The sequence below is a fragment of the Mesocricetus auratus genome, unplaced genomic scaffold (assembly GCF_017639785.1).
Source record: "Mesocricetus auratus isolate SY011 unplaced genomic scaffold, BCM_Maur_2.0 Super-Scaffold_100010, whole genome shotgun sequence".
Taxonomy (NCBI): Eukaryota; Metazoa; Chordata; class Mammalia; order Rodentia; family Cricetidae; genus Mesocricetus; species Mesocricetus auratus.
The window spans coordinates 18,672-43,171 of record NW_024429194.1 but is presented as its reverse complement, the minus strand read 5'-3'; the positions used below and the strand labels follow the sequence as shown (position 1 = coordinate 43,171).

Genomic DNA, 24,500 nt, shown 5'->3' with positions numbered 1-24,500 from the left:
ATGATGGTATTTTCATGTATTTTAACATTTGATGTAAGTATGCTACTTGCAAATAAATTCATCTTCAGAGTGTATGATGTTGTGAATCAAGTGTCTTTATTTGCCAACATTTCAAATTAAGTTTATAGTTCTGTAAGTCAGATTATTCTTATCCTTTGAAAACAATGAATTAGGAAGGGTTGGCTTTGAATCTCCTTGGCTAACACATTTCCCAGTGAATAGGAAAATAATTTGGGAACAGTATCTACACTTGCAAGTCTCTGATTTTACTTTTCACTTGCTGTACTGAGTACATGGACTCCTAATTGTTGTAGTTGTGTCTAGTTCTTAGTTATAGTAGGCAGTGACACATTTTTGAAGAATATTAGGAAGTTTATGGGTTTTTAACATATGTTAACTATTTCATAAAATGTCCACATCCATTTGTGGTATTTTAATGTTATAATTTCCTGACTGCATATCGAACAAGAATTGATTCTATTTTGATAGTTGTCTGTGCTGTGAATACTCTTGCCCACCACGTGCTTCACAAGGTTCTCAGTGACATTGTTGGTGACTTCAGAGGCTTCAACAGACAGCTCACAAGTGATGGGCAGCTCAAATGGGTAAAGAATGTATTTTGTTTTGTTTTAAAAGATTGTGTGTGCCAGGCATTGGTGGCGCACGCCTTTAATCCCAGCACTCAGGAGGCAGAGGTAGGCGGATCTCTGTGAGTTTGAAGCCACCCTGGTCTACAGAGTGAGTTCCAGGACAGCCTCCAAAACAATACAGAGAAACCCTGGCTCTGATAATCAGATAAGTGGAAATACACAAACACACACACACACACACACACACACACACACACACACACACACTGACCAGTCTCTTTGAACAACTGGGTGTCCTGTAATATAACTGTCTCCGAGGACTAATCTGTTTTACATACCAATTGAGCAAGTCCAGATTGTCACCTGAGTTTCTGACCTACAGCAGCTGGAACACAAGTTTCTGCAGTGTAATCTCTTGAGTTTCATTATTCACTAGAATAGCTCAGAGAACCCTTGACTTTCATTAACCCATGTATTATAAAGAATGTAACTTAGGAAGATTCAGGTAGAGTGGATCCACAGAGCAAAGTAGGTAAGGAGGCAGTATGGAGCTCCCAAGACTTCTTGGTGTGATTCCAGGTACTACCACATGCTCACTAACCCTGAAATTCCCTAGACTCTGTCCTTCTGGACTTTTACAGAGGTTTCAGGGTAGGACTAAAAATTCCAACTCTTTAGTCATAGCTTGGTCCAATGGTAACCAACTATGTAGGGACTGAATTTAGGGCCAAATTATTGGTATACAAAAGATACTATCACTAAGGAGATTCTGTGTTTTAAGAGCTGCATGATAGGAAATGATATGGAAAGGTAGAGTGCAGAAGGGGGTAAACGCCAGATGTATATTCCTTATGTCACTGTCTTTCTGAGAGAATGTACTGTTTCTCATTAGCCTTCTTACATGAGACAAAATAAAGGCATTCATTCCGACTTAGTAAGTCTCATATTGGGTTATGGAAGATGATAGCCTAGTTTTGATTCTATGCATGTATAACCATATAACACTGTCAATTCACTTAACCACACTGAGCCTCAGTTTACTTTCTGTGAAGTAGAAAAATAATACCCCATCTCTTATGGAACAGTTTTGAAGATTCTGATGAAGCTCTAAGTGTTACCTTCACAGCTAGTACATGGTCATTTATTATTCTTTTTTACCGTATTATGTATTTTTTAAACCCAGGGCCTCACATATACTAGGCAGGTACTTAATAACTGATCTCCACCCCTAGCCCTGCTTCCTTACCATATTGCATTCACATAGAGTCAAGAAAAAGGAGAAAGGGAGAAGCAGACTTCTGCCTTTTACTCTTCCATGTAGTAGTTCTGTGGATGCCACAGAAAATCCTGGCTTTACAAAGGACATCTATACTACATCCTCCTTTCAGGAATGTTTATGACAATTAAAGGAACGTTTCCCATAGAGATAAGGAAAGAAAGCTACTTCACAACAAGAGTGATACTGTTGGCTAAACTGCTTCTATATTTAAATAAAACATGCTTGTTCCTTTGGTTTGTACTACAACTATAATGCTTATGAAGCCAAGATCAGAAACTTCTGAAGTACCAGTAAGCCAGGGGAATGTGGTACATTGTACCAATATGTAATGAGAGATGCACCCCTTTTCTCACAGCTCTGTGCAGCAGCACTGAAAGACAGTTGGACCAGGTAAGTTGTCTATGTAATGGTAGACTTGACCTTCCTGTTGAGCAACACTAAGAGGCTGAATATGTGAAGAGGAGCCAAAGATGATAAGTCACCAATAATGCCTGAAGCAACTAAACTAGTGTGCTAGCACACAGACATTTCAACATGGACCAGGCATATTCTCTCTAAAGACAAGGCGTGAATCTACTTAGAATCCTAGAATATCACACATGGAAGAGCACCTATCCAGTATACAAATCCATTTTTTTGTGGTGCAAGGGAGAGAACCCAGAGCTTCATATACATTAGATAGTGGCTCCATTGCTGAACACCAACAGGATCTTCATTTTAAAAAAACCCTCAGTTACTCCTCATTTTTGTACCCAAATTTAAGAGACACTAAACTCTTGTAATGCTTTAGTTAAACAGAGTGATAACATGAAGAAAGCAAGGAAAGGGCTTTGGCATTCTATAGAATTAAAATAAACTCTTGCCTTTCTCCACCATCCCTTTACAAGCACTCAATGTTGATCCTAAGCAGATTTCTTAGCCTTGGAAATATATGTCCTCCTTCTCCGGAGCAGATGTACCATGAGGACCAGCCTGTCCCTAACCAAGAAGAGGCTAAAGAATCAACTCTAGGTGTCAAGAAGGCTCCAGAAAGACCTATGGACCTCAGCACAAAAAGTGTACAGAGGCTATGGCCAGTTATCTCTAATATTCTCCAGTACTACAAATCATATAGCTGAAACTCCCACCTGGAGTAGAATTATCTCTGGGTGCTTGTTCTGAGTAAGAGGAAACAAGTCAGTGGGTATCTGAGTATGTTCAACTTTTTAAAAAATATGTTTCTAACAGTGAAGCCTTGTCTTGAGAAAAAAACACAATTTCTAATTGAAATAAAATTATATCACTTTCTCTCCCTCCCTTTCCTACCAACTACCCTCTCCCAAACCTCTACTCTTAAGTTGATAGTCTGGTTTTTTTAAATATCATTGATACATATGTGTGTGTGTGTGTGTGTGTGTGTGTACACTATTATATATAACTACTGAGTCCATATATAACATGCTGAATCCATGTTTTGCTGGTAGTGGTGTATATAATTTCAAGGCTCACCACTCTACAACAGATAAGAATAAGGGGAGGGACTTATTCTCTTAGTCATTTGCTGCTTGTAGTTCTTTGTCTATGGGTGGGACTCTGCAAAAATTTTCCTCCTTCCACGTTAAAATGTCTATTGATAATGCTATTGTTCAGGTCTTGTTTAGGCAGTACTTTCTAGGAGAGACTTTCAGAGTAGACTTTCTGGTATTCTGCCTCTTACAATCTCTGTCTCTTCTTTCAAGATGTTCCTTGAGACATTGATGCAGGAACTTTGATATATATTATCCTTTATGGTTTGGCTCCCAATGATCTGTTGTTCTCTGCATTGTGTCCAGTTGTGATTTTCTGTGATGGTCTCCATTTGATATAAAGAGAGTCTCCTTTGAAGGAGCTTAGTAGCTACAATTATCCAGGAAAGGTGACTCCTCTATCTATGTGATGCTTTTATGAGCCTAATGGGCCTCTTAGTAAACAGAGAAATTGGGTATTTTGAGGAGAAGACTTGGGCTCTGTTTGCTTTGGCAACCTAAAGCCGTTGTGGCTCCCAAGAATAGTTCTGGTGTTCACTAAACAGATGATTGTAAGGGAAAAATTAGATGCCAGTCCCTTGGGTTGATATTCTCTCCTCCAATAACAGTACCCACACTGGCCCAAGCATACTCCAGTAGAGTCAAAAGGAACATTTATAGATGCTTGTGTCTCAAGAACATAATTGGATATTAAGTCAGTTTGGGGGTCAGTAGGCTCCTTGTGAGTGAACAAATGTGCCATGGAGGAGACCTCTACAGGACACTACAGACAATACTCTGTTTCTCCTCTCTGTGTGGCCAAGTCCCTTTCCCTCCCTGGAACTCTGAACCATAAGAAATAGATCAGTCCTGCAGCCTTCCTCTAACTGTGCTCACTGGAGACAAAATTGTGCAAATACCTAGCAAATGTGTGGGCCATGTCAACCCCACTCACCTCTTCTATTTGAACTATGGCCTGTTTGCTCTTACCTGTTTTTTTGGGGGGGGGCAGCTATATTAGAGATGTAACTTCTATTTCTGGTTCCTTAACTGTGGGTCAGCAGATAATTGAGAGTCATTGCCCTGAAACTGAATAAAGAAATGCAGTTTGCAGCGTTATTAAGTGGCTTATTTAAAGTTTGACTGAAGAGCAGAGGTTACTAGAAAATGTGGTCTGTGAATGATTCACAGAGAGTCACTTCTACAGAAAATTCAGATGTTCTTGCTGAGTTAGAGACCTACCTAAACTAAGTGAATTTATAGGTTTAAAGTAAAAGTTGGGGCTGATCTGCAAGATGACATACAAAGATGCCGCCTCCTCAGGGACATGATCAGACCAGAGAAGACTTTGGTAAATATCTTCTCACACCAATAACAAATGTGGTATTGTGAATCTAACTCAGGAATGTGTTCATGTTAAACACTTTACCACTGAGCCCTAATACTCACTCCCAGCCTGTAGTCTTTTGTTCAAGCAAAGATTCATAATATATGGTGGTCTTGAGATAGGTGAACTCTTTTTTGAAAAGCTTTGGGATCTGATAAGTTTAAGTTTTCTAATTCTACAAAGCCAATTAAGTCTGATCAGTGCAAGAAACTGTCTTTTTTGCTAATTATGAGTGAGCATGAACCAGCAGTCTTCCATTGATACCACTAAAGTATGTCAATCATTAACCTCCCTTAAGCAGCTTATCAGGAGATAGGTTCCAAGCAGTCATTTTTTGAAGAAGTATTGAGATTTTAGGTGATATAAATATAAGGATTTATCATTTCTATATATTTTATGGCATAGTTTTTATTATATGTAAAATATTTTTTGTAAAAGAGCTACCCAAAAAAAGAAAGCTACCATCAGATTTTTATAAATTTTAACAAATAAGCCTTGTATTGTGAGTTAAAATTAATTTTGGAATACTTGATGTAAGCTGAGAAGTCTCATTATTTATACATGAAATAGCACTGCTTTTGTTTCATGAAGTCATCCTCATCCAAATAATTTATGACAAAATTGATCTTCAGTCTACCATACTGTGGTTCTCAGAGTATCCTGTGAGGAAACTCTTACCACTTAAAGGATTTATAGAATCCCATGTCCTTGTCCGTCTTCTCCAAGTTTAATGAGGTTGATGGCAGAGGGGTGGGCCATGTCTCAAGCTCTGCACAACAATCCCCTGGCTTCCGGGTAAGATGATAGTGAGGAGAAAGCCAGTCTAAAAGGTAAGACCTGGACTTGCACTAACCACAAACTTTGCTTACTGGTCTAGAGATACTTACTAACTTCTCTATAAGCCAATTTTCTTCTTTGTAAAACAGGATTATAGTAAACATTAAGTGGAACAAAACTTGGGCCGGGCGGTGGTTGCGCACGCCTTTAATCCCAGCACTCGGGAGGCAGAGGCAGGCGGATCTCTGTGAGTTCGAGGCCGGGCTGGACCGATAGCCTCCAAAACAATACAGAGAAATCCTGTCTCGTAAAAACCAAAAAAAAAAAAAAAACCCAAAAAACAAACAAACAAACAAAACTTGGTAAGTACCTAGTGGAACGGGAGCTTCATTAGTGGTTATTTATTAATATGTCAGACACTTGGTGGGCAATAGTAAATAAAGGACTATTGAACAAACTCAGTGTTGACTATACGTATGATTCAAAAGATGACAAAAGGGGAACTGGTGAGATGACTCAGCAGTTAAAACTATCTGCTGTCCAGTTTAAGAACCTGAGTTCAATCTCCAGGATCGGTATCGTAGAACGAAAAAACTGACCTGTACAAATTGTCCTCTGATTTCCACACATGTGCATATACATACATACATACACACTCTACATAAGTAAAATAAGGAGCTAGAGAGATGGTTTGGTGATTAAGAGCATTTTTTTTCTGAGAACTCAGATTCTGTTCCCAGCACCCAGACGATAGCTCATAACCAGCTGCAACTCCAATTCCAGTAGATCTGATGCCCTCTTCTGGCTTCTCCTGGTACCAGACACATATTGTACATGGTGTACATTATGGCAAAAGACTCATACACTTAAAAATAAAGAGCTCAGTGGATCCAACTCAAAAGTCATTGAGCACATCTCATAACCCAGCACAGGGCACTTGTAGACATCACAGCAGTTCTGTGAACAGTTCACATCTCCTACCTCATATATGGCTCAGATCTGAAGCCAGATCTCTAATCCCAGTGTTTGCACTTTGGATCTGGGCTAGAATTTAGCAAAAAAAAAATGTCAGAGGAGTCTTCCTAAGCAGTAGGTTTCATTAAATGATTGCATCTCCTCTCTGGAGCTCCAGCCCTACAGAGAAGTGAAGGGTCTGTCCTTGCAGATGATGGATGCCAACCAGCATTGGGATGTGCCTGAGGCAGTGGAGTGGATGTCAAAACTGGCTGAGCCATTGTGGATTGAGGAGCCCACATCCCCTGATGACATCCTGGGCCATGCAGCTATTTCCAAGGTAATAAAGCTGCTGCTTCTGCCTTCTCAGTCATTTGCTGTTTTGTTTAGTGTTCTCAAGGAGTTATAACAGATCATAAATTTCTCATGCCACAGTCCCTCATGCAAATAAAACACCATGTTTGCAGCAAAAATAGGAAAATTCCTCTTGCAAGTGAGGAGCTATGTTTTTACTAATAAAAAGCCTTCTTCTGGGCTATAGGAAAGTGTTCCCCTTCTACAGTAAAAATTGCTTCAGGACCATTTATTTCACCAAGGTTTACTTCACTTAGAGTATTGCCTTCTATGCCTGGTGCAGACTATATGGAATATATTTTCAGCCATGCTTATAGTGGTCCTATTAAGCTGCTAGTGTGTCTTCAAAATTATTTCCCACAACATCTAGAATGCTAGCTGTTTAGTTAGCCAGGGTACCAGAAAAGTGTTTAAATGCTGTCAAATAGGGAGTCAGATTGCCTCCCCTCCAACAGCTTAGCCTATTTGAAGAAAAAAATAAAGATTTAAAAAGAAATGTGTACAATGAAGGCTTATCATTAACATTAGTAGTGACTTAATAGTATTCCAATGTTTAACTCCTGTCCCAGTGTTCCAGGAACAGGTGGGTCTCTCTAATCTGCCTTCATATTTGATAGACTAGGTAGATTGAATATATTTTCTGCTTATGATCTTTCCATTAACAATGCATTTATGAGGATCCTATCAAGCTAAAGAGCACCTGTATTTTATTTGTCCAGAATGAAACAAAAAGTATAGATTTTCTCCAGAGGAATCAAAAGATCAGGTCTGACATACTTCCTCCAGCAAGGCCACACCTTCTAAGCCTACCCAAATAATGCTGCCAACTGGGGACCAAATATTCAAGCATGTAAACCTAATGGGGAACATAGAAACCAACACGCTTTGCATATCTATATTTTCTCATTTTATCTTTAAAGTGTATGCAGAATCTAGAGAAATGGTTCAGCATGAGGTGGTTGCTACCAAATCAGTACACCTGAGTTCAGTCACCAGGACCCCCATGGTAGACGGGGAAACCTGACTCCCACAAGTTGTTCTCTGACCTCCACTGTGACACACACACAATTAATTAACGAACTTAATTAAATGAATAAAGCTTTAAAATAATTTTAGAGAAGAAAAAAAGTTTAAAACAAAATATAACTGATGAGGAGGAATCTTTATTTTCCTTCCTTTCTCTCTCTCTTCTTTCCTTCCTTCATTCCTTTTCTTTTCTTTTTTCCCATTATTTAAATTGCCTCTTCACTAGATTGTTTCTTCAGTTACATATAAGTTTTTTAGTTTTATGAAGTTCCATTTGTCATTTGTTAGTCTCAATTCCCAAGCAAAGGGAGTCCTATTCAGAAAGTTCTTTTTTGTACCTATATCCTGTAGGTACTGCTTATGTTTTCTTCTAGCAGTTTCAGTGTTTTAGGTTTCATATTTAGGTCTTTAATTCATTTGGAGATACTTTTGTGCAAGGTAATAGATAGGGGTCTAACGTCATTCTTCTGTATATGAACACCCAGTTTTCCCAGAACCCTTTGCTGTTTTTCTTCATTGTATGTTTTGACATCTTTGTTAAATATTAGGTGGTTATAGTTTTAAGTTCTGATGTTCAACTCTTCAGTTTGTTCCATTGGTCTATATATCTATTTTTGCACCCAAACAACTATTCTATTATTGTGGCTCTAGTGTATCTTGATGTACAGGATGTTAATTCCTCCAGCATTGCTCTTTTTACTCAGGACTATTAATGCCTATCTGGGGTATTTGTGATTTCATATGCATTTTAGGATTTTTTTTTCTATCTCTGTGAAGAATAAGATCAGGGTTTTTTGTTGTTGTTATTGTTGTTTTGGTTGGGGGGGTTCGAGACAGGGTTTCTCTGTAGCTTTGGAGGCTGTCCTGGAACTAGCTCTTGTAGACCAGGCTGGCCCTGAATTCACAGAAATCCCCCTGCCTCTGCCTCCTGAGTGCCGGGATTAAAGGTGTGTGCTACCACTGCCTAGCTAGATCAGGGTTTTGATTGGGATTGAAACTCTTAGTTTAGAAACAGGGTCTCACTTTATAGTTAGGTTGATCTCAAACTTTTGTTTCTCCCACTTTAGTCCCCATAGTGATGACATTACAGTTGTTTAAAGGGTTCTTTTTGCTGTTACATTTACTTTTCTTTCCTTCTTATATCTTACTTTCACTGCTTCTTGTATTTGGTTGCCTGTCAGCCACCAGGCTGGTACTGGGCATCTCCCTCTCTCTATTCTTCTCTCCTCTCTTCTCTCTTGAGCCTAGATTTTTCCTCCTACCTATTATCTCTGCATGCCAACCCTGCCTATCTTTTCTCTGATCAGTTATTGGCTGGTCAGTTCTTTATTAGAGCAGTTAGATGCTTTAGGCAGGCAAAGTGAAACAAATGCTACACATCTTTACATAATTAAACAAATACAGCGTAAACAAATGTAACACATCTTTTCCCAGTTAAAATATTAATCCACAACAGACTGGCACTATCCTGATCCATGTCTAAAATCCATATATGAGTGAGTACATTCCATGTTTGTCTTTTTGTGACTGGGTTACCTCACTCAGGATGGTTTCTTCCAGTGCTATCCATTTCCCTGCGAATTTCAAGATTCCATTATTTTTTTCTGCTGAGTAATACTCCATTGTGTAAATGTACCACATTTTCTCTATCCACTCTTCAGTTGAGGGGCATCCAGGTTGCTTCCAGGTTCTGGCTATTACAAATAATGCTGCTATGAACATAGTGAAGCAGATGCCCTTGTTGTATGAACTTGCCTCATTTGGATATATGCCTAAGAGTGGAATTGCTGGGTCTTGTGGTAGATTAATTCCCATTTTCCTGAGGAATCTCCATACTGATTTCCAAAGAGGCTGTATGAGTCGGCACTCCCACCAGCAGTGGAGGAGTGTTCCTCTCTCTCCACATCCTCTCCAGCATAAATTGTCTTCGGTGTTTTTGATTTTAGCCATTCTGACAGGAGTAAGATGGTATCTCAGAGTTGTTTTGATTTGCATTTCCCTGATGGCTAAGGATGTTGAGCACTGTCTTAAGTGTCTCTTGGTCATTTTAGCCTCCTCTACTGAGAATTCTCTATTTAGCTCTGTACCCCAGCTTTTAATTGGATCCTTTGGTGTTTTGGAGACTTGTTTCTTGAGTTCTTTGTAAATTTTGGAGATTAGCCCTCTGTCAGATGTAGGGTTAGTGAATATCTTTTCCCATTCTGTGGCCTGCCTTTTTGTCTTTTTGACTGTGTCCTTTGCCTTACAGAAGCTTTTTAGTTTCAGAAGGTCCCATTTGTTAATTGTCGATCTCAGTGCCTGTGCCACTGGTGTTATGTTTAGGAAGTGGTCTCCTGTACCAACTCATTGAAGAGTATCTCCCACTTTCTCTTCTAAAAGTTTCAGTGTGGCTGGATTTATGTTGAGATCTTTGATCCATTTGGACTTAAGTTTTGTACAAGGCGATAAACATGGATCTATCTGCAGTCTTCTGCATACCAGTACCCAGTTATGCCAGCACCATTTGTTGAAGATGCTTTCTTTTTTCCATTGTACAGTTTTAGCTTCTTTGTCAAAAATCAAGTGTTCATAGGTGTGTGGGTTAAAATTAGAGCTTTCAATTCGGATCCATTGGTCTACCTGTCTATTTTTGTGCCAATACCAAGCTGTTTTCAGGACTATAGCTCTATAATAGAGCTTGAAGTCAGGTATGGTGATGCCTCCTGAAGTTCCTTTATTGTATAGGGATGTTTTAGCTATCCTGGGCCTTTTGTTTTTCCATATAAAGTTGATTAATGTTCTTTCCAGGTCCTTGAAGAATTGTGATGGAATTTTGATAGGGATTGCATTGAATCTGTAGACTGCTTTTGGCAAGATTGCCATTTTTATTATGTTGATCCTACCAATCCAAGAGCATGGGAGATCTTTCCATTTTCTGGTATCTTCTTTGATTTCTTTCTTTAAAGACACAAAGTTCTTGATATACAGGTCTTTAATTTCCTTGGTTAACATTATCCCCAGATATTTGATGCTGTTTTTGGCTATTGTAAAGGGTGATGTTTCTCTGATTTCTTTCTCAGTCACTTCATCATCTGTATATAATAGAGCCACTGATTTTTTTGAGTTTACCTTGTATCCTGCCACATTGCTGAAGGTGTTTATCAGCTCTAGGAGTAACCTTGCGGAGTTTTTTGGGTCACTTATGTAAACTATCATATCATCTGCAAATAGTGAAAGTTTGACTTCTTCTTTTCCTATTTGTATCCCCTTTATCTCCTTTTGTTGTCTTATTGCTGTAGCTAGAACTTCAAGTACAATATTGAAGAGATATGGAGAGAGTGGACAGCCTTGTCTTGTTCCTGATTTTAGAGGAATTGCTTTGAGTTTCTCTCCATTTAGTTTGATGTTAGCTGTTGGTTTACTGTATATTGCTTTTATTATATTCAGGTACATTCCTGTTATCCCTGATCTCTCTAGGACCTTTATCATGAAGGGGTGCTGGATTTTGTCAAAGGCTTTTTCAGCATCTAGTGAGATGATCATGTGGTTTTTCTTTCGCAGATTGTTAATATGGTGGATTACATTGATAGATTTTCTAATGTTGAACCATCCCTGCATTCCTGGGATGAAGCCTACTTGATCATGGTGGATGATTTTTCTGATGTGTTCTTGAATCCGGTTTGCGAGTATTTTATTGAGTATTTTTGCATCAATGTTCATGAGGGAAATTGGTCTATAGTTCTCTTTCTTAGTTGTGTCTTTGTGTGGCTTGGGTATCAAGGTAATTGTAGCCTCATAGAAAGAGTTTGGCAGTGAGCCTCCTGCTTCTATTGTGTGGAATACTTTGAGGAGTATTGGAATTAGCTCTTCTTTGAATTTCTGGTAGAATTCTGCACTGAAGCCATCTGGGCCTGGGCTTTTTTTATTTGGGAGACTTTTGATGACTGCTTCTATTTCATTAGGGGTTATAGGTCTGTTTAGATTGTTTATCTGTTCTTGATTTAGTTTTGGCAAGTGATATCTATCCAGGAAATTGTCCATTTCCTTTAAATTTTCAAATTTTGTGGAGTACAGATTTTCAAAGTATGCCCTGATGATTCTCTGGATTTCCTCTGAGTCTGTTGTTATGTCCCCTTTTTCATCCCTGATTTTGTTAATTAGCATGCTCTCCCTCTGTCTTTTGGTTAGTTTGAGTTTGGACAGAGGTTTATCTATTTTGTTGGTTTTCTCAAAGAACCAACTCTTTGTTTCGTTGATTCTTCTCAGTGTTTGTCTGGTTTCTACTTGATTGATTTCAGCCCACAATTTGATTATTTCCTGGCGTCTGCTCCTCCTGGGGGAGTTTGCTTCTTTTTGTTCTAGAACATTCAGCTGTGCTATTAATTCTCTAGTATGACTGTTCTCCAGTTTTTTCATGTGAGCACTTAGTGCTATAAACTTTCCTCTCAGCACTGCTTTCAAAGTGTCCCATAAGTTTGTGTATGTTGTGTCTTCATTCTCATTGAAGTCGAGGAAGTCTTTAATTTCTTTTTTTATTTGTTCCTTTACCCAGGGATGGTGCAATTGTGCATTGTTCAATCTCCATGAGTTTGTAGGGTTTCTGCGATTTGTGTTACTGTTGAATTCTAATGTTAATGCATGGTGGTCTGATAAGATGCAGGGGGTTATTCCAATTTTTTTGTATCTGTGGAGATTTGCTATGTTTCCTATTATGTGGTCAATTTTAGAGAAGGTTCCATGTGATGCCGAGAAGAAGGTATATCCCTTTGTATTTGGGTGGAATGTTCTATAGATGTCTGTTAAACCCAGTTGGGACATAACTTCTATTAGTTCTTTTGTTTCTTTGTTAAGTTTCTGTCTGGAGGTCCTGTCTAGCGGTGAGTGCGGAGTGTTGAAGTCTCCTACTATTAGTGTGTGAGATTTTATGTGCATTTTGAGCTTTAGTAATGTTTCTTTCACAAATGTAGGTGCCTTTGTATTTGGGGCGTAGATGTTTAAAATTGAGACTTCGTCTTGATGTATTTTTCCTTTGATGAATATGAAGTGTCCTTCTTCATCTCTTTTGATTGATTTTAATTTGAAGTCTAATTTGTTAGATATTAGGATTGCTACACCCGATTGTTTCTTGGGACCGTTTGATTGGAAGATCTTTTCCCAACCCTTTACTCTGAGATAACATCTGTCTTTGATGTTGAGATGTGTTTCTTGTATGCAGCAGAAGGAAGGGTTCTGTCTTCGTATCCATTCTGCTAGTCTGTGTCTTTTTATAGGCAAGTTGAGGCCGTTGACATTGAGGGATATTAATGACCATTGATTGGTGATCCTTGCTTGTGCTTGATTTATTGTTAGTGAAGTTATTTTGTGTAGTTTCTCCTCCCTTTTTCTTTTGGTGTTTTGTAAAGTGTCATTATATATTGCCTGTGTCTTTGTGAATGTAGTTATCTTCCTTGGCTCTAGGTTTTCCTTCTAGCATTTTCTGTAGAGCTGGATTCATGGATACGTATTGTTTAAATCTGGCTTTGTCATGGAATATTTTGTTTTCTCCATCTATGGTAATTGAGAGCTTGCTGGATATAGTAGTCTGGGCTGGCATCCTTGTTCCCTTAGCGTTTGTAGGACATCTGTCCAGGATCTTCTGGCTTTCATCGTTTCCATTGAGAAGTCAGGTGTAATTCGGATAGGTCTGCCTTTGTATGTTACTTGGCCTTTTTCTTTAGCTGCTCTTAATATTTTCTCTTTACTCTGTAGGTTTGATGTTTTGATTATTATATGGCGAGGTGACTTCTTTTTCTGGTCGAGCCTATTTGGTGTTCTGTAAGATTCTTGTACTTTCATAGGCATATCTTTCTTTAGGTTAGGGAAGTTTTCTTCTATGATTTTGTTGAATATGTTTTCTGTACCTTTAAGTTGAATTTCTTCACCTTCTTCTATACCTATTATTCTCAGGTTTGGCTTCTTCACGGTGTCCCATATTTCCTGGATATTTTGTGTTAAGGATTTGTTGGTTTTGAGATTGTCTTTGGTTGACGACTCTATATCCTCTAATGAGTCTTCAACGCCTGAGATTCTCTCTTCTATCTCTTGTATTCTGTTGGTGATACTTGCATCTGTAGTTCCTGATCATTTACCCAGCTTTTCTATTTCCAGCATCCCTTCATTCTGTGTTTTCTTTATCGTTTCTATTTCAGCTTTCAATCCTTCAACTGTTTGAGTTGTTTCCTTCATTTTTTTGGTTGTTCTTTCTTGGTGCTCTTTAGATTCTTTGAGAGATTTGTTTATTTCTTTAATTTTCCCCCCATTTCATGGATTTTTTTGTTTGTTTTTTCTTCTATTTCTTTAAAGGATTTCCTCATTTCTTCTTTGAGGGTCTCCATCATCTTCATGAAATAATTTTTAAGGTCTGTCTCCTCTTCTTCGTCTATGTAGTGCTTTTTGGGTCTTGCTGGTGTTGGATCCCTGGATTCTGGTGGGGTCATGTTGGTGTTTCTATTGCTGAGTGATTTCTTATTCTGTCTTCTTCCCATCTCTTCTTTCAGTGGGTGCTGGTGGGGTCTTTCCGTCTCCACTGGTCTCCTTCCTTCCTGCAGCTGAAGCTGGGGATGCTGACACGGAGTTTGGGTCCTGGAAGGGCTGATGTCTTTCCTGAAGCTGGTCTCACTGGGGTTGGGGTCTTGGAATTGTTGACTTCTTTGCTGTGTGGGCAGGTCTCCTGAAGCTGTACTCGCTGGGGTTGGGGTCTTGGAAGGGCTGATGTCTTTCCTGAAGCTGGACTCACTGGAGTTGGGGTCTTGGAAGGGCTGATGTCTTTCCTGAAGCTGGACACGCTGGGGTTGGGGTCTTGGGGGGGCTGATGCCTTTCCTGAAGCTGGACTCACTGGAGTTGGGGTCTTGGAGGGGTTGATGTCTTTCCTGAAGCTGGACTCGCTGGGGTTGGGGTCTTGGAGGGGTTGATGTCTTTCCTGAAGCTGGACTAGCTGGGGTTGGGGTCTTGGAGGGGCTGATGCCTTTCCTGTGTGGGCGGGTCTTCTGGATGCCAGTTGGCCCCGAAGATCAAGGGGGATGGGGGAAGGGCGGGCGGTCCCCGCTGGAGACCCAATCTCACCTGAAGCTTGACTAGCTGGAGAGCCCTGTTTTTTATCGCCAGTGGGAACACAACTCTCCTCCACACACACATTGCTGTGGACATCCTTCTGCCAAGCTTTAAAATTCATATGACTCAACAGGAGGGATGTTTCTTTCAGCTATAACAATATTTTTAAACATTCAGAGTAACAGTTCAAACTTTGGAAAATAAAACAAGCCTGCCTTATTTTGCAGGCATTGGCCCCATTAGGAATTGGCGTTGCCACAGGAGAACAGGTGAGTGATATGTCCTTGGTATTACCTCACTAACCACTTGTACAGAGGACATAGTCATGTTGCATTATAATTTGGGAAATTTTTATCATCATAAAAATTGGTGATTCACTAGAGTACAATGTTTCGTGAATTTTTCCATAATTAATGGACTCAGGTCAGTGTTTCTCTCTCTCTCTCCAATCAATTACTCAGAATGAACAAGGATAACATTATTGTCAGGGCATACAGTGACCTTAAGAACATCAGCATCCAAATTGAGTAAGTGTGACATTGTTCTCTTCTTGTGCTGATAAAGTATGCACTAGTCTGCCTATACCAGCCCAAAGGTAGAACAGAGTGAGGAACAGGTTTTCAGTCTCCCTGCAAAATGAACAATACCACCCTGTCACTGTTTCTTTTTGTCATTGTGTCATCTGTTTGTAGCTGCCACTGTATTCCATCCTGATGCTTCATTCAATTTCCCACTTGCAAGATGATACAACAGTAATTCCTTTACAAATGGAGAGCTGGTGTGGTTTGTACCTGACTCACAGTTATAGCTTCAGATTTGTCCCTCTGAACTGTCAGGGTCACCTCAGGTTAAGTGAGAAAAAAAAAGAAAAGAAAGAAAGAATATAGTCCAGGCTTCCTGAAGTCTAGTAATGAGTAACAGCTGGTGTGGAATCATGGTAGTGCCAAGCTGAGGGATCCTGAGAACGAAGGCCAATTCTTCTGTTGGTATTATGCTGAAATGTTTAATTCTGTTTCCAGTGCCACAATCGAGTGATATTTAAGCAACTCCTACAAGCAAATGCCCTGCAGTTTCTCCAAATTGACAGCTGTAGACTAGGAAGTGTCAATGAAAACCTCTCAGTATTACTGATGGCAAAAAAGTTTGGAAGTAAGTGTAATGTGGAGGCTGTGGGCCACACCTCCACTCTGCTCCCGCCAAAGGTCATGCTCCCTTTGCTGTCCTTTGCAACTCATAGGTCTGTAGTTTGCCTTTTCTCTAAATCTTATTTATCCCTTATCAATGAGTCTTGGCTGATTTCCATCCTAGAATCTCATCCTTAAATATTAAAATATTGAATTGCCTGTAGACACTAGCAAAACCCATGAGCTCGCTCTCCCTCTTCTCTGCATTACTTTTGAATTAAATTGAAATACCTTCCTTCTAGTCCCTGTTTGTCCCCATGCTGGTGGAGTTGGACTTTGTGAACTGGTATAGCACTTATATTTGACTACATATCAGTCTCTGCCAGCCTCCAAAACAGGTCAGTAACATGACATTAACTCCTCTCTCACTGATCCCTTGATCCAAAACAGCTCTTTGAAAATTCTTACAGGTTCAGATACTCTGAACCCTGTACACCCGTTGCAAGCACCTAAAATAGATTTAAAATAACAATTCCAGATTGATACTGTTCACTTTGTTGTTTTAATTTTTTCCCTTTACTTTTTTTTTAAATGAATATGGGTGCTTAGCCAGCATGTATGCCTGTGCACATGTATGCAGTGCCCTATTGGGTCAGAAGAGGGCGCTGGGTCTCTTGGACCTGTAATAGATACTCGTGAGCTGCTATGTGAGTTCTGGGAATTAAACCTGGGCCCTCCTAAAGGGCAGCCAGTGCTCTTCACAGCCAAACCATCTCTCTAGCTCCAACAGTATTTTAAGTTGGAAGAGTCTCCTTCCAGTCATTTGCACATATATGGATTTGCTTATTATACTTTGTCTGCTAAAGCTAAGCTATAACAGAGACATCACTAAAGTTAATTTGTGAGAACAAATGTGAGAACCTACATGGGAAAGGAAAACATTAAATTCAGGACTGTGAGAAAGAAATGAATGGCAAGGTACATGGAGGCTGGGGCTGGGGGGTGAGGATGTTCAATTAGAATTGACATGGTTTATTTAGCTGTCTATTAAGTAAACACTTCCTTCTAAATCTGCCTAAACTAGTTTATACTTGAAAGAACATTCAGTTCAAAGAGAAGAAACCAGGACCTCCTTACCCTAGACCTGCTGCTCACACCTAATCTCACAGGAATCTTGACAATGAAGGTCTAGGTCATTACTCTTTTCTGAATACTGTCCAAACTGATGCTATGTTGAAAGCATTCTTCCTAAGCTGTTTTACATTCTCTTTCTCATTTTCCTTTACATTTACTTTCTCATTTCAGTTCTTGTCTTTATGAGAGTCCTGCAGTTCCTAGAGACGCCTAAGCACTTCAGTGCAGTATCCCTAGTGTGAGATACCTCAAAGCGGTTTCATACAGGATTTGCAATTCAGAACTGCCTATATAAAACTGCCACCAGTACCAATATCAGGTGTTGACATCTTAAGCCCCCAGATTTGTTATTCTCTCTTTATTTTTTGAGACCCAACTGTCTCTTCCATGTAGCTGGATCTGTATCTGCACCCTGTTTCTTACATAGAACACAGGCGCCGTGAGCTTCTCTTGCCAGTTTATTTGTACATTCCTGGTTTCTGTGTGACATTAATATATGTGAACAAACTTCATATATATATATTTTTAATTTAACTTCTTACACATGTTACTCTCAGTTCCTTTTCCTTTCCCTCTTCTCCTGGCCCCCCAAGCCTTCCAACCCCCTACCCCACTCCATCCCCCCTTTGCTCCCCAGGGGAGGGTAAAGGCTTCCATGAGGGGTTTTCAGAGTCTGTCATATCATCCCACACAGGGCCTAGGTCCTTCCCCATGTGTCCAAGTGGAGACAGCATCCTTCCATGTGGAATGGGCTCCTGGAGTCTATTTGTATGCCAGGAATAAATACTGATCTACTCTCCAAGGTCCCACAGATTGCCAAGGCCTCCTCTCTGACACCCAGGTTCAAGGAGGGGGGGTGTCTGGATCAGTCCCATGCTGGTCTCTCAGGCATCATTCAGTCTGGGGTCCATGGGTTCCCCTTGTTTAGGTCAGCTGCCTCTGTGGGTTTCGCCAGCCTGGTCTTGATTCCTTTGCTCATCACTCCTCTTTGCAACTGAGTTCCAGGAGTGAACACATTTATAATCACCCTATATAGGGAACTGGTGACAGACTCAAGTACAGATACCACCAAAGTTCAACTTAAGTTACTTAGAGGAATATGGGTGAGGGATTACTTTCAGGAACAGAAATGACGCAAAGACAGCTGTATCACCAAAGTCCACCCAGCATGGGTGACTGCTCACAAAGCTGGGACTTGGAAAACACTGCACAGCCTGCAGGCAGCACCACAAATTGAAGAGTGTCCTTTCCAGGTGACTCAGTTATGAGCCTTTTCCAAGCAGTTCATCTGATCTTTGATTCTTCTATGCAGTTTTCCTGGGGCTTATCTCTTTCTTCTGGGTGGCTGGGCTTGTCTGAGAGTGACTCTCACCAATCTTTACTGTTTTCTCTGGGAAAGAGTGGCCTCGTGAATGTGGCCAGTTTTAGGGACTTTCTGAAGTTAATTTTAGTTGTTTATTTCATCTCCTAGTGAGCTTCCATGCAGTTTTTCCTCCCTGTTGCTTCACTTCCCTAAAACATTCTCTTAAGAAGTTTTATTCCAAAATGGGAGGCTTTAATCTCCTAGGTACTGCCATACAACACTGGTACAGGCTGGTGCCCTCCCTGTTATGTGCCATTGTGTTATCAGGTGACTAAAGAAATAGGTTAGATTGCTCATCCTTTTTTATATGGCACCTGCCCACAAGACTGAACACTGGCATACAAAATTTGAACAGACTGACCCAGTTCCAAATCCTGTGCTTTTCATGTAATCATCTGTATAGATGGAAGGAATCTCATTAGGCGGTTTAATCTAGTTAACTAACATTTGGCTCTAGGCACCACAATAATCCCAGGTGTCTGGAATCTGAATTGATGTTGTGGTACTACAAAACCTTTAGGGTAACTTCACAGTACATCTCAGCTCTTACATCTGTCCTGTAGATGGAAGTACTTCACAGACTGACTTTGTACAGAAACATGTATTAACTGCTAAGTCTTGGTGATTAAGCCTAGAATTTTATCCAAGCCAAGTGCTCTAATGGATCTACAACCCCAGGTTCCATAGCAAAAAGACTCTGTGTGTGTGTGTGCGTGTGTGTGTGTGTGTGTGTGTGTGTGTGTGTGAGAGAGAGAGAGAGAGAGAGAGACAGACAGACAGACAGACAGACAGACAGAGAGACAGAGACAGAGACAGAGAGACAGACACAGACACGACAGAGAGAGCGAGAATGGTGTATGCAGGTATAGTTGTGGTCAGAGGACAACCTCAGATGTTAGTCTTTACTTCCCAACCTTGTCTGAAACAGGGTGTCTTTGGTGATTCCCACTATGTATGCCAGCTAGCTGTCCCACCTGAGCTTCAAGGGACTCTTCTATCTCTACCCTCCATCTCACTATATGTGCCCCACCATCTCCAGCTTTACATGTTTTCCTGAGATCAAATCCTGGTCTTCATGCTTGCAAAGCAAATGCTTTTACACACCAAGCCACCTCCACAACCCACCATTTAAGGATACTTCTGCTTTCAGTTGCTAGCTCATGACTTATATAACTTCAGGCACTAAGGCTCCAATTCCCTAGGTTGTGTGAATATGTGGACCACCTGCATGAACATTTCAAGTATCCTGTGGTAATCAAGCATGCTTCCTATCTGCTTCCCAAGGTAAATTGAGGCCTGGGCCAGCAGTCATTGTATCCCTGAACAGGAACCACCAAGCTTTTGACTTTTTTTTTTAATTCTGCTTGCCCTCCTTTGTTCCATATTTTTAAGATATTCAGGCAAGATACAGAAAGATATTTTTATTCAGCAACGACACCTTCCTATAGAAAAAATAAGATTTAACAGAAATAAATTTTGTGCACATGGGGTAGAAGTCTAGTGGCATTCTAAAGAATCCTCTACATCCCCAAACACCAGCCACTACAAACACGTCCAGCTTCTTCTTTTTTTTTTTTATTCTCCAGATTTATTTTGGTAAAAAAAATCAGATATAACCTTTCAAAAATTACATTAATGTTTAACATGCATTCAAATAACTTTCTTTTTTTTCCAGTTTAAATTTAGATAAGAAACGAGGTTGCTTCACAAGTCAGTTCCAGGTCCTGCTCCCATTCCCTCCCCTCCTCCCGTGCCATCCCCCCAACCCCCCCCCCCCCGTTATCCCCTCATTCCCCCAGGGAGGGTGAGGCCCTCCATGGGGGTGTCCATAGTCTGTCATTTCATATAGGGCAGGGCCTAGACCCTTCCCCAAGAGTTCAGGGTGAGAGTGCACCTCACATTGTTCTATGGGAGTCCAAAGTCCGTGTGTATACTTGGGATGGGTACTGATCTGCTGCCCAAGGCTCAATAGGTTCCCTAGGCCTCCTCATTGACACCCAAATTAAGGGGGTATTGATCAGTCCCATGCTGGATTCCCAGGCTGATGCCTGGGATTCAAGAGTTAACCTTTGTCTGGTCAGCTGTTTCTGGGGGTTAAACCAGCCCAGTCTTAATCCCGTTGATCATCAGTCCTCCCTCTCTGTTACTGGCTTTCTTGAGTTCAGCTCAGTACTTAACCGGCCACTAAATGAAGTTTCTGTTTCCCAGACTCTCTGGCCATAGGATTGTAGGCTGGCACTCCCCAGATCTATGTCTAAAATCCATATATGAGAGAGTACATGCCATGTTTCTCTTTTTGTGACTGGGTTACCTCACTCAGGATGGTTTCTTCTGGTGTCATCCATTTGCCTGCGAATCTCATGATTCCATTATTTTTTTCTGCTGAATAGTACTCCATTGTGTAGATGTACCACATTTTCTCTATCCACTCTTCGGGTGAGGGACATCTAGGTTGCTTCCAAGTTCTGGCTATTACAAATAAAGCTGCTATGAACATAGTGGAACAGACATCTTTGTTGTATGAATGGGCATCTTTTGGATATATGCCTAAGAGTGGAGTTGCTGGGTCTTGTGGTAGGTTTATTCCCATTTTTCTGAGGAATCTCCATACTGATTTCCAAAGTGGCTGAACCAGTTGGCACTCCCACCAGCAATGGAGGAGTGTTCCCCTTTCACCACATCCTCTCCAGCATAAATTGTCATTGGTGTTTTTGATTTTAGCCAGTCTGACAGGAGTGAGATGGTATCTCAGAGTTGTTTTGATTTGCATTTCCCTGATGGCTAAGGATGTTGAGCACTTTCTCAAGTGCCTCTCAGCCATTTTAGACTCCTCTATTGAAAACTCTCTATTTAGTTCTGCAGCCCACTTTTTAATTGGGTCCTTTGCTGTTTTGGAGACTTGCTTCTTGAGTTCTTTGTAAATTTTGGAGATCAACCCTCTGTCAGATGTGGGATTAGTGAATATTTTTTCCCATTCTGTGGGCTGCCTTTTTGTCTTGCTGACTGTGTCCTTTGCCTTACAGAAGCTTCTCAGTTTCAGTAGGTCCCATTTATTAATTGTTGATCTCACTGTCTGTGCTACTGGTGTTATGTTCAGGGAGCTGTCTCCTGTACCAATTTGTTCAAGGGTACCACCCACTTTCTCTTCTAAGAGGTTCAATGTGGCTGGATTTATGTTGAGGTCTTTGATCCATTTGGACTTAAGTTTTGTGCATGGCGATAAACATGGATCGATCCGCATTCTTCTACATGCCAGTCTCCAATTATGCCAGCACCATTTGTTGAAGATGCTTTCTTTATTCCATTGTATATTTTTAGCTTCTTTGTCAAAGATCAGATGTTCGTACGTGTGTGGGTTAATACCCGGATTTTCAATTCGATTCCATTGGTCTACCTGTCTATTTTTGTGCCAATACCAAGCTGTTTTCAGGACTATAGCTCTATAATAGAGCTTGAGGTCAGGGATGGTGATGCCTCCGGACGTTGCCTTGTTGAACAGGGTTGTTTTGGCTATCCTGGGTCTTTTGTTTTTCCATACAAAATTGATTATTGTTCTTTCAAGGTCTGTGAAGAATTGTGCTGGGATTTTAATGGGTATTGCATTGAATCTGTAGATTGCTTTTGGCAGGATTGCCATTTTTACTACATTGATCCTACCTATCCAAGAGCATGGGAGACCTTTCCATTTTCTGAGGGCTTCTTTAATTTCTTTCTTTAAAGATTCAAAGTTCTTACGATACAGGTCTTTCACTTGTTTGGTTAGCATTACCCCAAGGTATTTTATGTTGTTTGTGGCAATTGTAAAGGGTGATGTTTCTCTGATTTCTCTTTCAGCCCTTTTATCATCTGTATATAGTAGGGCTACTGATTTTCTTGAATTGATCTTGTAGCCTGCCACTTTGCTGAAGGTGTTAATCAGCTGTAAGAGTTCCCTGGTAGAGTTCTTTGGGTCATTGATGTAAACTATCATATCGTCTGCAAACAGTGAAAGTCTGACCTCTTCCTTCCCAATTTGTATCCCCTTGATCCCCCTTTGTTGTCGTATGGCAATAGCTAGAACTTCAAGTACCATGTTGAAAAGGTATGGAGAGAGTGGACAGCCTTGTTTTGTTCCTGATTTTAGAGGAATTGCGTTGAGTTTCTGTCCATTTAGTTTGATGTTGGCTGTTGGTTTACTGTATATAGCTTTTATTATGTTTAAGTATGTCCCTGTTATCCCAGATCTCTCCAAGACCTTTATCATGAAGGGGTGTTGGAAGCTTTTGCCTTTTTAAGAATTGATTTTCTCTGGGCGATGGTGGCACACACCTTTTGTTTGTGTTTTGTTTTGTTTTTTTGAGACAGTGTTTCTCTGTGTAGCTTTGTAGACCAGGTGCACACCTTTATTCCTAGCACTCAGAAGGTAGAGGCAGGTGGGTGAGCTCTAGGCCAGCCTGGTCTACATAGAGTTCCAGAACAGGTTTCAAAGCTACAAAGAAACCCTGTCTTGAAAAACAAAGCAAAAAAATAAAAATGACTTTCAATATCTAGAAACAAATGTCTTTCTAGTAAGGAGTATTAAATCCTTAAGTATGCAGCTAGTTTTATGTCAACGTGACACAAGCTAGAAGTCATTTTTGAAGAGGGAACCTCAGTTGAGAAGATATCAAGAAGACCAGTCTGAGGGCAACACTGTGATACGGGTGAGCCCAGCTTACCATACTCTGGACAGGTATAGTACTAGATATAAGAAGGTAGACTGGCAAGCCATGAGGAACATGGTACTAAGTAGCAGTCCTCAGTGGTTTCTGCTTCAGTTCCTGCCCTCTTGAGTACCTATCCTGATTTCCCTTGGTGATGGAATGTGACCTGAGAGGTATAAGCTGATATAAATCAGTTTGTCCCCAAGGTGCTTTTTTTTATCATTTATTTATTTGTTTTTATGGAAATTCTGACACAAAGTTATAGTCATATTTCCAAAGTTGCTGAGCCCTCAAAATACATTCATTCTGTCCAAGGCCAGCACCACATGCACCTTAGTGACCTAAAAGATTTTGACTACAGTTTTGTGACCTGGACCATTTATCCAGATTTTGTCCAGATTACAGCTCATTTTCACCGACAGATTTAAGATCCCAAAGATTTAGTTTCATTAACAATCCAGTTAAGTGTGACCCTCTGTCTTCTTTTAAAAAACAACAAAAAACCCTTTCATTTTAAAGCTTTATTTTTAATTACATGTGTATGTACATGAGTGTAGGTACCCTGGGAGACCAAAGGAGGCAATCCCCTGGAACTGGAATTACAGGAGGTTGTGAGTTGCCTGAGATAGGTGCTGAGCCATCTCTCCAACCCCTAATTAATTTTTTAAGTACTGAATTACCTCTCGATTAGATTTAGAAGCATTTCTAGAAGCAGCAGAAGCCACTGTTAACATATAGCAATCTGTTGTCTTTGCTAGGATGCAGGCTACTCAACAGAAATGAAGGAGCAATCTGTGAAGAAACACCAATACCCAGATGGAGAAGTCTGGAAGAAACTCCTTGTTGTTCAAGATTTATGTGTTCAGCCCTAACACTTTTTTTCTGAAGTGGAAATGGTTATAATTCTGGAGTTTTATAAAAATAGAAGAAAAATTAAGTCTAGCTACAGGCCATACTCATCTTAGGAATCAGCTGTCATCATGGTTGATGGTCAACATCAACTTTTTTTTTCTTTAGTTATAAAGCAAATATACCTAACATAAAGCCCAGGAAGATGGCAAATCTCTATCTAGATATTAAGGTATAATTTGAAAACAAGCAATGGTCCATAAATTTTTGTAATAATTCCTCATTTTAGCACTTGTCGGAAATCAGAATAAAACTGGTTCTACATCACTGTGAGGAATCTGATAAAGCAACAAACAGGATTCACTCATTTGTCTTGAATTACTTTAACAATCCCATCTGCTATCAGTCTAAGCATTTTAAGGAATTCA

The 24,500-nt window shown here is 40.2% G+C and overlaps 1 protein-coding gene across 1 annotated transcript; it reads left to right on the top strand.

Annotated features, from left to right (window-relative positions):
- Enosf1 (enolase superfamily member 1) lies at positions 1–24,095 on the top strand. The gene is given in 11 exon segments (XM_040752802.1): positions 1–16; positions 490–605; positions 2,225–2,259; positions 4,617–4,704; positions 6,683–6,811; positions 15,148–15,189; positions 15,940–16,069; positions 16,347–16,397; positions 16,400–16,442; positions 19,744–19,825; positions 23,982–24,095. Coding segments are annotated over 11 exon segments (846 nt in total).
- Positions 24,096–24,500: the final 405 nt, after the last annotated feature.